Genomic DNA, 16,400 nt, shown 5'->3' with positions numbered 1-16,400 from the left:
ACTTTTTCAAAACATTTTAATATTTTATCTATTTAACTTTCATTTAAGTCATATCCAGATTTCTAGAACACATATAAAAATGAGATTAACAGCTCACCATGCAGTCATTCACAGCAACTGCTTGAACCTAGAAAGCAGTTATGAAAGTGTGGGAGTCCAGCACGATCTTCCTTACTCGATGACTTGTTCTACTAGTTGATGCTACTGATTTTCTTTTTTTTTACCCCACTGCCTCAGTTGGTTATCTCTGACATGGGAATAAAAAAAATCCATTTAGCTTTTCACTTTTAATTATTCTGATTGGCAGCAGATTTTAATCTTTAAATAAAAGTTACTTCAATCTGACATGTTGCACCTTTCTTTTGCAAGTAGCTCAACAGCCAGAGAGTGAATGCAGAGCAACTTGCATGCCCTTATGTTTTACTTGTCTGGCTTGATGCCTGCTGCCAACAACTTGATCCAACAGCTGAGAAGGTCAGAAGTTAAATTGGTTGAAGAGAATCCAGTTTCTAGTTTTAAAAGCACAGCTCCCCTTCCGTGGCTTCCCCTCCTCCCTGTACTAATACAGTAAGCTGGGCTGAGAGTCTGAACATGTTTGGAAGAATAGATTTATCTAGAGAGGTTCTAACTAATATGGGAAAGAAATGCACTAGCAGTCATCTTCTAAGATTGTTCTAAGAAGCAAACTTTGCTCTTCTGCAGCCTTGCATGGGTGAGAGGAAGAAGCGTGGGTATAACTCCCAGCTGCGGCTTCAAAGGAGGGGGTCGTTTAAAGCCTTAGAAGAATTCCATGTGCTTGCTTAAATGTCACTTTAAAGGTGGTTTCACATTATTGATAAACTTAACATTTTGGGAGAAAGGGAATAATCTAACAAATGATTGCCACCCCCTGCCGAAATATGTTTTACCTGAACTTTTACCAGACTCTTAAATTTTCCTTGAAGAGGAATCTCTTTAATTGACCGTCCACAGTAAAACACTTTGGGGATATCTCATCCCTTCCTAGAGTGTCGGCCATCTGTATTCTGCCCGGAGTGGCAGGGTGAGCCCCGGAAGCTTGCTCCAGAAGCAGGCGTTTCTGCTCATCCTTAGCTATCCATCTGTTTCAAAGTGCCTGGCGTCCCTGCGGGGATGGGTTTATTCCGGTTGGTGTAAAAGCATTCTCCAGGTTCTCAGGAAACCATCAGCCGTGTACGCTTCGCAACTGATGTTTTATTCTACTGCTGGGTTGGGAGGCATTTGGCATTCGTACAACGGCTTTCCATCCGACTGTTGCCAAAACAGAAGGCTACAGGCAATGAGTTTACTTACATAAAACCTCATTAAAATAACTTCCATGTCTAAACTGAAGTTTAATGTTCTTGTACTAGGAATGTTGAGCTGGTTCACTATTCTGTTGGGAAGCTTGAAGAGGCTGGGATTTGGGGCTATTCCTCCTCTCTGTCCTCCGGTTCATTACGTAATAAGCTGTTCTGGTGCAGAACTCCTGTCTCAGATTACTGTACAGGGAGGATGCCTTCATTTACCACTGCATATCGAAGGTCATGCCAGAGCTTTAGGTTGTTTCCAAGTGTAACAAAAACAAATAAGCTTGGGACAAAAAGATTTGGGTTAGAATGATTTTGGTGAAAACGGCGTAAGGAGTATGGATAGCTCCTTCCAAATAAGGAAGTATACGTTGTTTCTTCAATAGTAGTTTTCTCAGTAATGGAAAATGCACACAGTACAGGATGTCCACACTTCTGTCCTCTGTTGTCACCAGAGTAGCAGGAAAGCTTATCAGTTGTCATTTGTGATCAATTTCAGAAGCTATGCATTGTGGATAGTGATCTTCTTTGTGCCCAGCTCTCTTCTGGAAACTAACTTAAAATGTTTTCTGACTTGGGACCAAAACCAAATTCATTTCATGAGTCCAGCTAAATATCAGATCTACCTGCGGAAGATGATCTCTTACGCAGAATTGTAAGAATTTAACATTGCCATCAGGCATTTTGCTGTAAACTAGATTGGGGTAGAGAAAAAATTAAAAGAAACAGAAGGGATAGCGTGGGTTTATGCTTGTGTCAGGTTTCATTGAAGGATTAAGAATGTTTATCTTTCAGTGACGTTAAGCTTTCTGTTACTTGATTTCTGATTCAACACAACTGACCATATTTTGGAAACCACGATGGAGCGTTAGAGTTCTGTAAATAGATTTGATGGCTGCGATGCCTTTAAGTGCTTTCAGGCTTCTGATTTTTGTACTGCCAGTTGTTGATGACAGAACTGGAGAACAATATGAGAAGTTGAAGAACAGTAATGAGAGAATAGCATGTTTTATCCCCAGCGTACTTTAACACAATAACTTGACAGGAATTGAAAATCTATAGCAGAATGAAATAGAGAGCTGCCAGAGGTAAAGAGGAACGCTGCCAAACTGGAGGATGCAGAAATTAAATAGAGGAGAAGAAAAGTTGTCTCCTCCTCTGTTGACGCGTCTGCTCTACCTTGCAGTGGAGGAAATCAGCTGCAGAAATGCCTTCACTTGCAGGATACTCCTCACAGCATGAGCGCTTCTGGCTTACTACTTCTTCTTCCTCCTCTCCTGACTCCCTTCTGCTAAATTTTAAAAAGATTTATCCTTGGCCAGTTGTACCTTCAGAGAAGATCTTGAAGGTTGATATGATTCTATGCATCGACTCATTGGCAGGGCTGCAAATCTGCTTGCGTTACTGCCTCTTCTTTCCATCAGTAACCAGAATTTCTGTATAAAATCTTCCAAGTGTCCCACGTGGAATCTCTGCTTAAATATCCGTAGCTGAAGGAGATGAACTGTTCCCCTTCACTTGCACAGTACCTTCAGCTCGTCAGAGATGACTTGCCTATGAGACTGCAGTCCTTTTGGAAAGGGTGAGCTGCAGCGATAGCTGGAGGATGCCCTGTTGCCCGGCCGAGCTCACCAGCCATCAACGGGTACTCAGTAATGGCACCAGCATTCACAGCTACGTCAGGCTTCTGGGATCAGACGGTCACTGGGATTAATGCTTCACCGGGTTTCTCTTCAGGCATTTGTCTAACAGATGTTATCCCCTGCATTTATTTTCCATTTTTAAATCACAGCAAAGAAAAAATGCACGGCTTAACTCGGCGTGTAAAGCTGTGGCTTTTACACGGGCTGTCGCCACGCACAGTGGTACTACATGCAAACCACAGATCCACCTTGTCGCTTCGCCTTCTCTCACAACTCCCCCTTCTCCCTCCTGACGCTCACCTGTACTTAACAGGCAAGACCCGTGAGGGCCGTATTTCCCTTCGCAGCCCCAAGCTTCTGGGCTGCGGCAAGTCGCGGCCACGCAGCCGAAGGCCCCTCGCCTCCCCCGGCCCACTGAGCCCCCGGCAGGGCCGCGGCCCGCTCCGCCCTCACGCCCCGCCGGGCCCGGGCCCGCTCCGGCCACCCCCCGCGGAAAGGGCCCGGACCTGCGTCCGGCGGGGCTGCCGCGGCGGCCCCCACCTGCTTTGCCCTTAACGGGCCCGGCGGTGCCGGGGGATTATTTCGGCCCCGGCCGCGGGTGGTGGTGGTGGTGGGGGCCCGGCAGACGCTCCTTATACGGCCGGGCCTGGCTCACCTGGGCCGCGGCCAGGAGCGCCTTCTTTGGGCAGCGCCGGGCCGGGGCCGCGCCGGGCCCGACGCCCAAATATGGCGACGGCCGGGGCCGCATTCCTGGGGGCCGGCCGCTGCCGCCGCCCGCCGCGATAAAAGGCTCGGCGGCCGCCGGCGGCCCACGAGCTACCCGGCGAGGAGCGGGAGGCCTCTCTGCCAGCGGCCCGACGCGTGGAGCCCGCAGCCAGCCTAGGTAAGCCCCGGCAAGCCCCGGCCCCGCCGCCCCGCTCCCTGCTGCTGCCGGCCGGCCGTGAGGCTCAGCCTGCGCCCCTGTGCCCCCCGCAGACAACCGACACCATGTGCGACGAGGACGAGACCACCGCGCTCGTGTGCGACAACGGCTCCGGCCTGGTGAAGGCCGGCTTCGCCGGGGATGACGCCCCTAGGGCCGTGTTCCCTTCCATCGTGGGCCGCCCCCGCCACCAGGTACGGCGCCGTCCCCCTCCCAGCCTCCACCCGAGCCCTGCCACAGCCATGGTCGCGGGTCCCCGCTGCCTCCCAGCCCTCTGCGTGGAGGGAGGACACCCGGCCTGCTGGGGAGCCCCGTCCTGCTGCCCGTGGAGAGGTTGCTGAGCACTCCCTTTCCTCCCCTGCAGGGCGTCATGGTGGGTATGGGTCAGAAGGACTCCTACGTAGGAGACGAAGCCCAGAGCAAGAGAGGTATCCTGACCCTGAAGTACCCCATTGAACACGGCATCATCACAAACTGGGACGACATGGAGAAGATCTGGCACCACACCTTCTACAATGAGCTGCGTGTCGCCCCCGAGGAGCACCCCACCCTGCTCACTGAGGCCCCCCTTAACCCCAAAGCCAACCGTGAAAAGATGACTCAAATCATGTTTGAGACCTTCAACGTCCCTGCCATGTATGTGGCCATCCAGGCTGTGCTGTCCCTCTATGCCTCTGGCCGTACCACTGGTGAGTGCAAGTGTCCTGCTGGCCCCCCTTCCCCAAGCAAGGATGCCCAGGACTGGTCCCCTACAGCTGACAGGTGCTCTGCCCCCCAGGGCAGGGCCCTTTGTGGGCTGCGTCTCAGGTGGCTGCTTCTTGTTTCCCCAGGTATCGTGCTGGACTCCGGCGATGGTGTGACACACAATGTCCCCATCTATGAAGGGTATGCCCTGCCCCATGCCATCATGCGCTTGGATCTGGCTGGCCGGGACCTCACTGACTACCTGATGAAGATCCTGACTGAGCGTGGCTATTCCTTCGTCACCACAGGTAAGCGCTGTGCCCTCCCCCAAAATGTCCCCTCTCACTTCCAACCCTTGCACTCCCAGGGATGCTGCAGCCTCTTGCCCCATTGCAAGCCCTGTGAGCGCTCCCTGTTGGGAGTGTGCGTGTGGTTGGGGGTCTGGAGTCCCAGCAGACCTATGGAGGAGATGCAAGTGTTCCCTGTTCCTCCTTTGCAATCACTGATGCCTTTGCTCCCCCCTGACAGCTGAACGTGAGATCGTCCGTGACATCAAGGAGAAGCTGTGCTATGTGGCGCTGGACTTTGAGAACGAGATGGCCACTGCTGCCTCTTCCTCCTCCCTCGAAAAGAGCTATGAGCTGCCTGATGGGCAGGTCATCACCATCGGCAACGAACGTTTCCGCTGCCCAGAAACCCTCTTCCAGCCTTCCTTCATTGGTGTGTGCGCCCCCCTCCCTCTCTCCTCCCCTGCCAGCTCTGCCCTCTCTCCTGAGTCCTCCCGTAGAGCTCTCGCTTTGCGCTTAACTTGTGCCTGCTTTTCTCCCCTACCCTGCCCCCAGGTATGGAGTCCGCAGGGATCCATGAGACCACCTACAACAGCATCATGAAGTGTGACATTGACATCAGGAAGGACCTGTACGCCAACAATGTCATGTCTGGGGGTACCACCATGTACCCAGGTATTGCTGACCGCATGCAAAAGGAGATCACAGCCCTGGCCCCCAGCACAATGAAGATCAAGGTAAGGCTGGAGCCCGAAGGACCCAGGTGCAGGGGCAGCCTTCTTTTGCCCTCCCGCAAACAGTGTGCGGGGCTGTGCACACTCCTGTGCCTGCCGCCCGCAGCGGTTGCTTGTTTACTGATCTCGGCTCTCTTGGCTTTTCCTAGATCATTGCCCCACCTGAGCGTAAGTACTCTGTCTGGATCGGTGGCTCTATCCTGGCCTCCCTGTCCACCTTCCAGCAGATGTGGATCACAAAGCAGGAATACGATGAAGCTGGCCCATCCATTGTCCACCGTAAATGCTTCTAAACATGTTTACATGATCACTTTGACAGCCACACTCAGGATGACAACCTTCTAGGTTGCAGGCTGCCGAGGACCTGCAACAGCCATGTAACTTTCTATTTTGTAACTATTTCTGGTTACTGTTGCTGCAAAGCTCCACGTGACACAGTGTATGTAAAGTGTACATAAATTAATTTATTTTACCTCATTTTGTTTGTTTTTAAAACCAATGCCCTGTGGAAGGAAACAAAAAACTTCAAGAAGCATTAAATCATCAGTCATTCTGTCACACCCCTAATGCGGTTGTTTGTCGTCATTTGCTTGGGTTCTTCCATCACTTGCTGATGTAGCACGTCGTCTAACAGCGAGGGCAGTGGGTGGTGGGGCTGGACCTCCCCAGGCAGGAGGAGGACTGGGGAGGGGACAGGACCCCAGCCAGAGGAGCCAGCTCTGTGTGACTTGCTTGGGTTGCAGACAGCTCGGCGGTGCTGAGAGCAGCCCGGGGGTGGCTGTGTGTTGCATCATGCCGCTGCAAGGTGGGTGCCTGCTGCTCTGCAACGTGCTCCTCCTAGACCCGGGGGGAAAGGGTTACCTGGAGCCTTGGCTTCCAAAGGGTTTTATTTGGCTCAGCCTGCCAAAAAAGTAGCCCTGGCATGCTCGTGCAGCTCCAAGGCATGATGGACGGAGGCAAGGCTGGGGCTGAGGGCAGGTGGCGGGTGCAGGTTAAATAAAGAGCTTTCCACTCCGCTTATGGGAAACCCGCCTGCCGTCATGCTGTCCCTGGGAGGCCGAGGGCAGGCAGGGCCACTTCCTCACCCTGCCTGACATGCTTGCCCTTGCCAGTGGTCACACATGAGGGGCTGCCTGCAAAGGGACCACTCTCTCCTCTGCCATCCCGCCCCCCCCCCCCCCCCCCCCCAGGCCAGATCCTTCACGCAGGGACTTCCCCGGGAGCCCGAAGGAAAACCCAAGGGGCTTCCCCCTGCCACAGGCGTTTGCCTGCCCTTTTTGCCTATGAGGAGGCAGAGCAGGGTGGGAGGTGGGGAAGCTGCCCCTGCCTGTGTCACTTCTCTCTTACTGGGGTGGGGGGATCTGGGGCCCCCCTTTGCTTCCACTGTCCCCCCCACCCACCAGGTGCTCAGCTCCCTCAGGGAGCCACCCTAAAGCCCTGCCAGGCTTGGCACAGCTCCCTGGGTCAGGGCACATGTGCCGGAGCAGGCAGCCTTTGGAGGAGGAGGACTCCTCCTGGAGCACAGGACCCTGGCAGGAAAGCAGTGCTTGAGTTTTGGGGTGTCCCTTTGCTGTGGGAGACAACGGTGCTGGGAAAAAAGATGATTTTCAGCTAAACTTCCAGCCCAGGAAAGTTTTTTGCTCCGCTGTGACTATGCTAAGGGTGCACTTGTTTTGCATTTTGGCTGGTTTTACCTCCATTAAAGTGAGACCCATATGTGAATACACTTTTTTGTAGCCCTATCCCAAAGGAAAAGCCTGCGGGAGGAGCTGGCCTGATCCTTCCCTGGTATCTGGGGGCAAGGAGGGCCCTGGGCAGCCCTAGGAGATCCTGAGCCACGATCCTTCTCTGAGTGACTGGGGTTGGACTGGAAAGCAGGAACACGGTTGCTTCTTAAAAACCAAACGCGAGCTTTACTTGCCATGTGTGCAAGTTGCTGCATAGTGGCACATACTTCATCTGGCAGCTCTGTGTTGGGATCTGGGGAGATGCTTAACCAACGTTAAGTCCTCAGTACTTGACCCCTGATCTTAGGTTCAATTGTGGCTTAAGTGGTGTTACGAGATGGGTTTTAGGACCTGCTTCTGTTATTTGATTAAAAGGCTGTTTTAGAAGCACAGATAAAAGTTAAGTTAGAAAAGCAGCCTCATGGATTAGACAGCGCTCGCTCTGGGATACCAGCGCAGACTCAGCTTTTCCACCTGCATGGTTAAAGCTAGGGTCCTAAACCCACACCAGAAGGGGCTGATTTCTGGGGGGAGTGATGCTGAGCCAGCCACCCCTGCTCCAGCCTGATCAAAATCAGTGGGAGCAGGGGATGCTTGCTCCCTCTGAATGAAGACCTAGATTTTGCAGTGCCAAACTTGGGTTTAGGACCGCTCATGAGTGCCGCTATGGGCAGAGGGCAATCCTCCAGCAGCCAGGGCATTGCACGGGCACTGCCTGGCGCAGGGAGGCTGATGCTGCCACTGGCATCTCGTCTGCTCTCTCTAACGGCAGCATTTTGTCTTGTACTAACCCACAGCATCAGGTATTCTCGACAGTCTTAGTGCCAACTTCATCCTGTTGAAGTTAAGTGCCAAAAAGTGCATTTTTACAGCTGAAAAAAATAACTGGTTTGTTGTTTTGGTTGCTCAATCAATGAGCTGACATGCAATGAATTTCTAAGCCTACCAAACCAGACTTGTTCAGGTTTTAATTTCAAACCGAAACACATTCTTTAATCTGAAACCAGCCTTTTATTTGGGCTTGGGATTTTCATCAATTGAAGACACAGATTGTTTGGGAACAGGTGAGTTGGATTTTCACATGGCTCACAAGCCCCAGTGTTGAGAAGGTGTTTTGGGAAATTTCGCTTGTGCACAGCAGTCCGGGTTTGGTCTTCGTTGTGCATTTCTCAATAATTTCATTATCCTCCCTGCGCCTGTAACAGCGCTGTTGGCGGCAGACGAAGGATCGCCAGGACCAACATCGTCTGTTTTGACAGAGGCAAAGGAATAAATGTGACCGCAGAGGAGTAAAAGGGAATAGAAGGAAGGATGCGGGACACCGACGTGCCATGGGAGGGAGGGTAATGGCAGAATGGCTCTTGCCTGCACCAACGGCATCCTCTGGGGCTGTAGCGCGCTGCTTGCTCCACAGCCTGCTACATCTGGGGCTGGACCAGTGCAGGAGGATAACCCTCTGTAGCTTGGCTCCGCAGTTGCACCCAGTGGGCAACACAAGAAGCTGCCTTGGAGGCAAATATCACCAAGGGATGGAAAATCTGGAGAAAGAGTGAGTCCTTGAGGGGACAAAAATTATGTGGGCCTGTTTAAATGAGCTCAGGAGGCACAGTCATGACTGGGTTTTGACGTAAGCTTCCCCAGGGTCTGCAGATGTCTGGGCTGTTAGCAAAATTATTTAAGAAGCTAAGTGACAGGGAAAACCTGGGTTCTGAAGGACAGGCTTGAGGGAGCCTCTGAGCAGAAGAACAAAGGGAATCCTGGAGAAGATGAGGGCACTGAAGGTGCTTCCTAATTTTATTTTGATAGAGATTTTCTAATGTGATAATCTGCATTGCACGGAGAGCAGAATGTGGTCCAGGATGGGCTACCTCCCACAAAATGTCTCAGCTCTGTCCCCCATTTGGGAAGGGGAACTGGGACCCCAACACGGTTCTCCCCTGGGGCTCCAAAACTGTAGAAACAAAAAGCACTTTGACCTGCAGTATTTATTGGGTTTGGCTTTGCTGAGAGGACCTGAACACCCCCTCAGCGCTGACACCAGTTCAGCTCCACTGCAAACTCAGTTGACTGTGAATCTCCCATGGGCATTTGGCCATTAATATTTATTCAACGAGATTTAGTAAAAGGACAAAATAGAGGCCACTTCAAAATTACAATTATTTTTCACAGGAAACTCCTAAGCAACAAATTCTCTGGCGATCTTTATTTTTGAAAGTGAAGCATTAAAACGAAGCCCTTCAAAGCACAGTTGTTCAAAACTTCAAATGCTTTTATTTTATAGGAAAAATTTTTGCTGTGTCTATTTCGTTAATCCACAGAAAAACTTAATCAAATGGAACATTGCCTGTTAGGGTTTCTTTCTTGCTTTCTTTCTTTTTGAACCAAACAGGCATTTTTCTTTGAAAAATAATTAAAAGAGCTATTCAGATTTAAAGATTTCCGTGGTGCATCTCCTGGGGCTGGAAAAAGGAGCACATGAGGGTGACTGTAACCTGTTGATCAACCGATGGATAACTGCAGGCAGTGCTGGTTGTGGAGGGCTCCCACATGGGGCAGAGGCCAGTCAGGGTGGGCAGCTTTAGCAACAGGGCCATTCGGAGCATCCCCCGGCCTCACGCTCTTTCCTGGGAACTGCTGGCAGCTTTGGGGATCCTCTTCAGTCCCTCAGGGGCAGAACAGCCTTTGAGGGGATCAAAAGGGTCCGGCTTGAAGCCTGGGGAATTAGTTGTAATTGCAGCTGGCAAAGGCTCTGTTTTTTATTTATTCAGGACCTGAAAAATAAAGCAGCCTCTGATAGCTATGCCGTGGGGAAAGCCAGGAGTATTGCTGGCTCCCACCGGGGATGTGCGCTGTCTGTGACAGAGATGAGCAGATGATGGAGAAACCTTTTATTGCCCAGGGTGTCTCCTTCTTCCCCCCCGCAGGGCATCCTGTCAACCTTGAAACTACACTGCCCGGTGCAGAACTGGGGCCAGCAGCGTGCAAACCTCCAGTACTGCGGCGACCCTGGGCAGCTTATCCTCTTGTGCTTCCAGGGACCACAGCCAAACGCCGTCTTGTCTCGGCTGCTCAAGGCCATGCTCTGAAACTAAAGCGTGCGGCTCGGAGGCAGCTCTGGCCGCCATTGTTCAGGGAGTGCCGCAGGCAGCCCGGGAATGAGCCTCTCTGTAACCCCACCTCAGGGAGCTGCGTATATATAGATCCCTGGAAGCAGCTTTCTTCCTTGGCACATCCCTCCCACCCGTAATACCCTCCAAACATGCTCTCCCTGTCCCCCTGCGCCCTCACTGCTTGGCTTCCAGCAGCTTCTCTCCCTTCCAGGGAAAACAAGGCTTTAAAGCTGAGAAATCTCACTGCTGGAGGGCAAAGGGGGAGGACTGCCTTATAAAAGGGCTCTCACACGTGCTCAGAGATGAGCAGCCTAAAGCCAGTGGCAACAGGCATCAGTCCTTGACCCTGGCTCACGGAAGCATGAGGACCCGAGTTGTATTTGCAAAGGAGGTCATGCCTCGTACCTCTTCTGGTTAGGTTGTCCTCTTTCACCAAAGCAGGAGTGCTGCGAGTAGGGGTTCAGGTACGTGAGAGTGAGGGGACCTCTGCATGGATGCAGCTCTGCCCTTTTCCCAGGGGAAGAGCTGCCCTGGTGCCCGGAGCACACAGGCAGGGACAAGGGTGCTCCCAGAGGCAGCGCTGCGGTGGTTACAGGAGATAGTGACCCTTCATCTCACACCTAGTGGTCCGTCAGACACAGACATCACCTAATCTATTGGAGTGCAAAATAAAATGAGTTTACATTGCCATTAACACTGGCCGGTGCTGAGCTTAGGTTGCTGGTGTTGCATTGGCTAGGACGGCGCTGGGAAGGGGATGTCCCGAGAGCAGAGGAAGGGCTGGCCACTGGCGAGTGCAAGACCCACAGCACTGCCAGCCATGCTGGGGGAGCAGACGATGACAAGTCAGTCCTGCCCTTCCCAAACCTCCCTGTGGCTGCAGGGAGATGCCTGTGTGCAGAGGGAGGGGTGGGGAGCCGTGCAAGCGGGAGGAGGTCTGAAGCAGATCAACCCAGAAGAAGCCAACAAGGTTTCCCAGGGCAACTGTATCTGCTTCTGTAACACTTTTTAATTCCCTTTAGCAACCATAATCACAAAGAATGGTTAAAATAACAGAGGCATGAGGGTCTAAACCAGTTTGAGTTTGCTGGCGATGAACAATGCTGTCACCGGGCTATCCGCTTGTGGAGTACAGCCAAAGGGCACAGCGGGGAGCTCTGCGTGCTCTGCACTACATCCCATGCTGAAAATGAAGTGTGGTCCAGGTGCTGAGGCCGTCCACTTTCTTGCCACGAGTTTTTCAGAGTGATTGTGGGGGGATTGAGGCACTTTTCAAAAGGCTGTAGAACAGGGTATTTCCTCCATAAGGATTTTTTGTCCTGGAAACCCTTACCCCCCCAAAAAACCTAACAGAGAGCTGCCAGAGCTCCCTAACCCCAAACATTTTGAAGTAGTGATGGTGGTGTTCCTACCTAATCCCAGCAGCACTGCTGCAGCTGATATGCCATGTTTCTGTGACTGCAGGAACTGAGCAGTTTACATTGGGAGGTTGGTTTTCTTTCCCTTTTCTTCCCATACGAAGCCCATCATGGTTTTCCTCTGCGACCATGAGCAAGTCAATACTCATGGCTCCGTTTGTTGCCAGCAAAATAGCTTTTCTGTTTTCCCTCTCAAAGGAAGATAATAAGGAATAGCTAATGTTCATGAAGGGTTTTGAGATGTTGTCATAGAAGGTGTTTGGGGAATGTGAAATACTTAAGATCCTAAATTTAGCTCTGAAAGTCATGCAGCCCAGTTTCCTGGCACAAATACCAGAGAAAGTCTTGAAATCTGAACGTTTTCCAAGCATGGCTACAAGCCGGAGGCTGCAGTAGCCGCCAGTGGTGCCAGGGATCTCTGGCTGTGCCTCTGGAGAGTCCTTCTCCTTGCTGAGAGCCCAAACCACCCTCGTCCTCCCGAGCTGTTCACACCAGCAACCCAAAACACCAGCAGTTTCTGTGCTTGCTCTGGGTGTGATGCCTCCATACTTGGCCTGCAAGAGCCCTCTGGGATAAGACTATTCTTCAAACCTAATAAAAGTGGCAAATTTAGGAGGATTACAGTTTTCAATCCAGTCAACTCAGGGACAATATGAGAAGTCTCTCTTGGGATAAATGTTTTAGGAAAAACATGGCAATTTATTTTAGACCTACTACTCTGAGATTTACTCCCTCTTCCCTTTATTTTTGTCAGCCCACTGAAGCCAGCCCATCCTGGCCGAGGCTGCACGGTCGAGGGGTTATGATCCCCCTGTTCACATGTGAGGGGTTAAATGCCAGACAGGTTAATAAAGAAGATTGATCTGCTTAGACAGCAAAATATGGCATTAAGTGGAACTTGGTGCTAAAATCCAAAGTCCAAGTTAAAAAGGGTGTCATTTAATCCTTGAAGTGCTTAACCTCTACTGACACCTTGCTTTATTTTTTCTTAGTGCCTGCTGCACATGTTCCTGTGCGGATAAGCGACTTGACGTAACTCCTGTCACATCTTGACCGAGATCCAGAAACCAGGTGTAGCTCTGCCCAAACTGGAGGTGCTTGGTTTCTTCATCGGCTGCAGCTTCCCACGGCAAAGGCTGCAGCAGGACTGCGGGCAGCCCAGGGAGCGCACCTGCTGAATGTGCATCATTGTTTAAAAATAAAAAGAGGAGAGCAAAGAATAACATGGAAAATATTGCAAGGTCAGCAGACAGGGTGGGGAGGGCTCATGCCTGGGCAGGGGCGTCTGGGCAAGGTACAGGACAAATACTGGGAGCCGTGGACACGGAGGCTTGGCCACGCAAGGAGAAGGAGTATGGGATGATCTGCAGCACAGGAATGATGGAGAAGGCTCCCAGGTATGGTATGGGAGCTCGCAGGCTCCCAGCCTGTATGGTGTACAGGCTCCTGTATTGACATTACACTCAGTATTAATTTTTATTATTTGTGCAGGTTACATTTGGCCTATTTCAGCATTGCAGCAAAGTTTCAGCCCATTTATCCAGTCTCAGATACCCTCCGCTGGGTTAGACAAAACCTCGATTTAACGATTTGCAAACGTGCTGGAGTTGAATCATGCAAGTAATCCTCACTGAAGCCGCTGAGAGGACAACGGATTTGGTTAATGTTTAAGTGCTTGCATGATCAGGTCCCAGATTAAGAAACAAAGCCGTAGCAATAAAAGCAATCACATGAGGAAGCAGAAGGGAGGAAAAGGGAATAATTAATTTTATTGCTGTAAGTCCAGAACCTGGCATGGCTTGAGGCCATGAAATGATCAGCTGGAAGATTAAAAAAATATTCTTCTCCTGAAATGTGTAAGATGTATGCATTTAATCTATTGCCTGTTCTGTAGAGATTTTATTGCTGATTTCATAATTCACATCTATTTTCCTCCATTTTCTGTGGAAGAATCAGTCTGAATTAAGGACCGGTTGAGCAAATGAGGGTATAGAAGAAAACTGAAAAGCAGTAACATCCCAGTCTGGACCACAGGTACTCTGTAGGAGTAGAAGCTTTAACAAGTAAGATACATGGGAAAACATTTAAGGAGAAAGTGTTTTATGACATAACCATCGTCCCATCAGCTTTGTGCTGGGAAAGAGCACTGAGTTGCAGAGCTGGAAGCGAGGGCAGGCTCAAGCTCTGAGAAGGTATTTTCCTTTCCAAACCTGGTTTATCTCTGACCAGCAAGACAGTAAGTGGCTTCTGAGTAGTTTTGGAGAAACTACCATAAATATACTGACCACATATGGGAACAGTGTTTTTATACGGTAAGTGTAACCGTGAGCAGGGTTTGGTATTGCTAAATGAATATTTAAAGCAAATGTCTGATAAGTTCTTCACTGGCAGTTTGACTTGTGAGTCACATTGCACAGCCCCCAACCATGCCCTTCTCTATTTATAAAGTCATGCCTTGCTATATCTGACTCGCTAAATACGCCTTCCAAATTGTGGAAGGGATTCTGGTGGCGTATTATGGGACGCAGGGAATAATTTAGAAGAGTAAGGGAAGTTAGAAAGGGCACAACAAATCTCCGCATGCCTGCCACCTTCTGAAGAGCAGAGCTGATGTGCTATTTGGCTTTTTCACCGTGAAAAACTCCGGGAGGCAGGGGCCGTTGACTTCAGTCTGCTGGGCACAAGGTGGGGAAAGAAGAGCAGAGCGAGGGTTTGTCTGAGCTGAGCCCCTGGCTGTGTTTTAGGATGTGTGGAGGAGCCAGGGTGAGGTTATCCCAGGGAAGCATGCCCACAAACCCAACTGCAATCAAGCCGGTGGTTCACTCCCCATGCACGGTGCCTGGAGGGAGGGCGTGGAGCTGCTGGAGCTGGTCGCTGCCCCTGCTAGTGGAGAGGAGCGGAGTCTCGGTGGGGGTCCCCGCCGGCATCTGCCCAGGGCCCGGCCACATGCGAGAGCTCTTTCCGGGTCGCTGCCCACCGGCTGGCTGCCGGCAGTGGGGTGCCTCGGTGCTGACAGGGCTTAGACGTGGAGGAGGGGGAGCGGACACATCTCTAGAGCTGCGTCCTCCTGTCCAAGGCTCCAGCTGGAGCTGGGGAAAAGAGCGTGTTACCAAACACTGGGCTGCAGAAGCCCTCCCAGACACTGCGTCAGTGTCCATCTCCAGCCGCTGGGTTGTGCAGGGAGTCCCATTTGGTGTTTTCTTCAAATGCCCAAGTCCGTGACTTGTGCAGAGTGGTGCACACCTCCCCATCAAGCAGGCGGAGGGCAGGGGTGATGAGGCAAAGGTGCATGAGGTACGCAGTGGAAATTGTACTGGGGAGCACAGCAGTGGTGCCACTAAACGCGGAAGGAAGAGTCCTGACCTGTTTTGCCCATCTCCTCTCCACAGGCAACAGGCAAAGAGGGACAAAGACATGCAAAGAGTTTTTAAAGGGTGGTTTGGATGAATGCATGATCATCTTTTTCCCTGTCAGTCATTTTTCCATGGTGGTCGTCTGCAAATGACTGGGCAAACGAGAGACCAGGGCTGAATGTGGGGGACACATACATCCTCATCTTCAGAGCTCCCTTGGGGCCTGAGGGTCATGTCTGCCTTCACAGAAGGAAGGGTGGTGCAGTCAGTGTGCTTCAGGAGCAGTCTGTAGCCCCAAAGGTCTTTAATAAAACACGGTTTGGTAGCATACATGGACATACACGAAGTTCCCTACACATAAATCAGTATTTAGACTCAATGGGACAGGCGAAGCGTCTACAACGACTGTGCAAAAAACCAGGTAATCAAAAGTCCACTTCAAGAAACCAGATCAGATGAGGCCTTTCTATTTCGTTCTCTGGTGACACTGAAGTAGCCAGGTGTGGTGCCTCTCTGCCTCAGCTGACTGTAGAGCCCTGTGTTGGCACAGCTGCCATATCTTGGGAAAAGAAATTGCTCATTGTTTGCTATATTTAAGGAAGGCTCTTTCTACTTGTATCTCTTGGCCAGACTTGTCCCCCGAGCAATGTGCAGGGAGAATCTTGGGTTCGTGTGGCCTTGCTCCTCTGCACGGAGAGATTTGATAGGGGAGGGATGAAGGGCAATTACTGCAAGAGATCTACTTCTCTGTCTTCCTTGGAGCCTTAGGGAGTAGCTGTAAAATTATGAATATCGAGGTAGGCAAGTCCAGCACGTTCGTAATCTTCCTTGGAAAGCAGATCGGTGGGGTTGCAGAGTTGCCTATTTCTGAGACTTTAGTGACTGAAGGTACTGGTTTTATTCCTGCTTGCCTCTTTCTGTGTGTCTCCTGGAGTTAACCGCTTTCTGGTGGACATTGTTTGACTCTGAAGGACTTCACAGGAAGGCAATTTCTTTCCTGCCCAGCTCAGCAAGGCTGGGCTGCCGCAGCGTTCATTCAGTTTTGCTGAGCACCTTCCTCCGCAGAGGGCTCGGGGCAGGCAGCTGGTCTGAGCACCACGGGGACAGCACACCAAAGCAGTCATGTAGGGCTGTTCAGACAGCGGTACAACTACAAATGAATTAGTATTTCACAGCCAGAGGAAGACGTTGCTCTGCCCTTGCACGGGTTGGGGA

At 51.1% G+C, this 16,400-nt stretch overlaps 1 protein-coding gene across 1 annotated transcript; it reads left to right on the top strand.

Annotated features, from left to right (window-relative positions):
- Positions 1–3,772: 3,772 nt before the first annotated feature.
- Positions 3,773–6,144, top strand: ACTA1 (actin alpha 1, skeletal muscle). Its single transcript, XM_050893004.1, has 7 exons — positions 3,773–3,833; positions 3,926–4,066; positions 4,237–4,561; positions 4,703–4,864; positions 5,085–5,276; positions 5,399–5,580; positions 5,727–6,144. Exons 2-7 carry the CDS (start codon positions 3,938–3,940, stop codon positions 5,868–5,870), a joined length of 1,134 nt encoding a protein of 377 aa, XP_050748961.1. The 5' UTR covers positions 3,773–3,833; positions 3,926–3,937; the 3' UTR covers positions 5,871–6,144.
- Positions 6,145–16,400: the final 10,256 nt, after the last annotated feature.

Source organism: Gymnogyps californianus, chromosome 3, assembly GCF_018139145.2.
Source record: "Gymnogyps californianus isolate 813 chromosome 3, ASM1813914v2, whole genome shotgun sequence".
In the NCBI taxonomy this organism is placed as follows: Eukaryota; Metazoa; Chordata; class Aves; order Accipitriformes; family Cathartidae; genus Gymnogyps; species Gymnogyps californianus.
Note: the sequence above shows the minus strand (reverse complement) of the source record. Positions and strands in the feature narration are given on the sequence as shown.

Bases quoted from the DNA above. Each gene is read 5' to 3' on its own strand.
- ACTA1 (XM_050893004.1), top strand. From the start codon at position 3,938: ATGTGCGACGAGGACGAGACCACCGCGCTCGTGTGCGACAACGGCTCC. The intron at 4,562-4,702 runs GTGAGTGCAAGT...TTGTTTCCCCAG, and splicing joins TGCCTCTGGCCGTACCACTG to GTATCGTGCTGGACTCCGGC. The intron at 5,277-5,398 runs GTGTGTGCGCCC...CCCTGCCCCCAG, and splicing joins CTTCCAGCCTTCCTTCATTG to GTATGGAGTCCGCAGGGATC.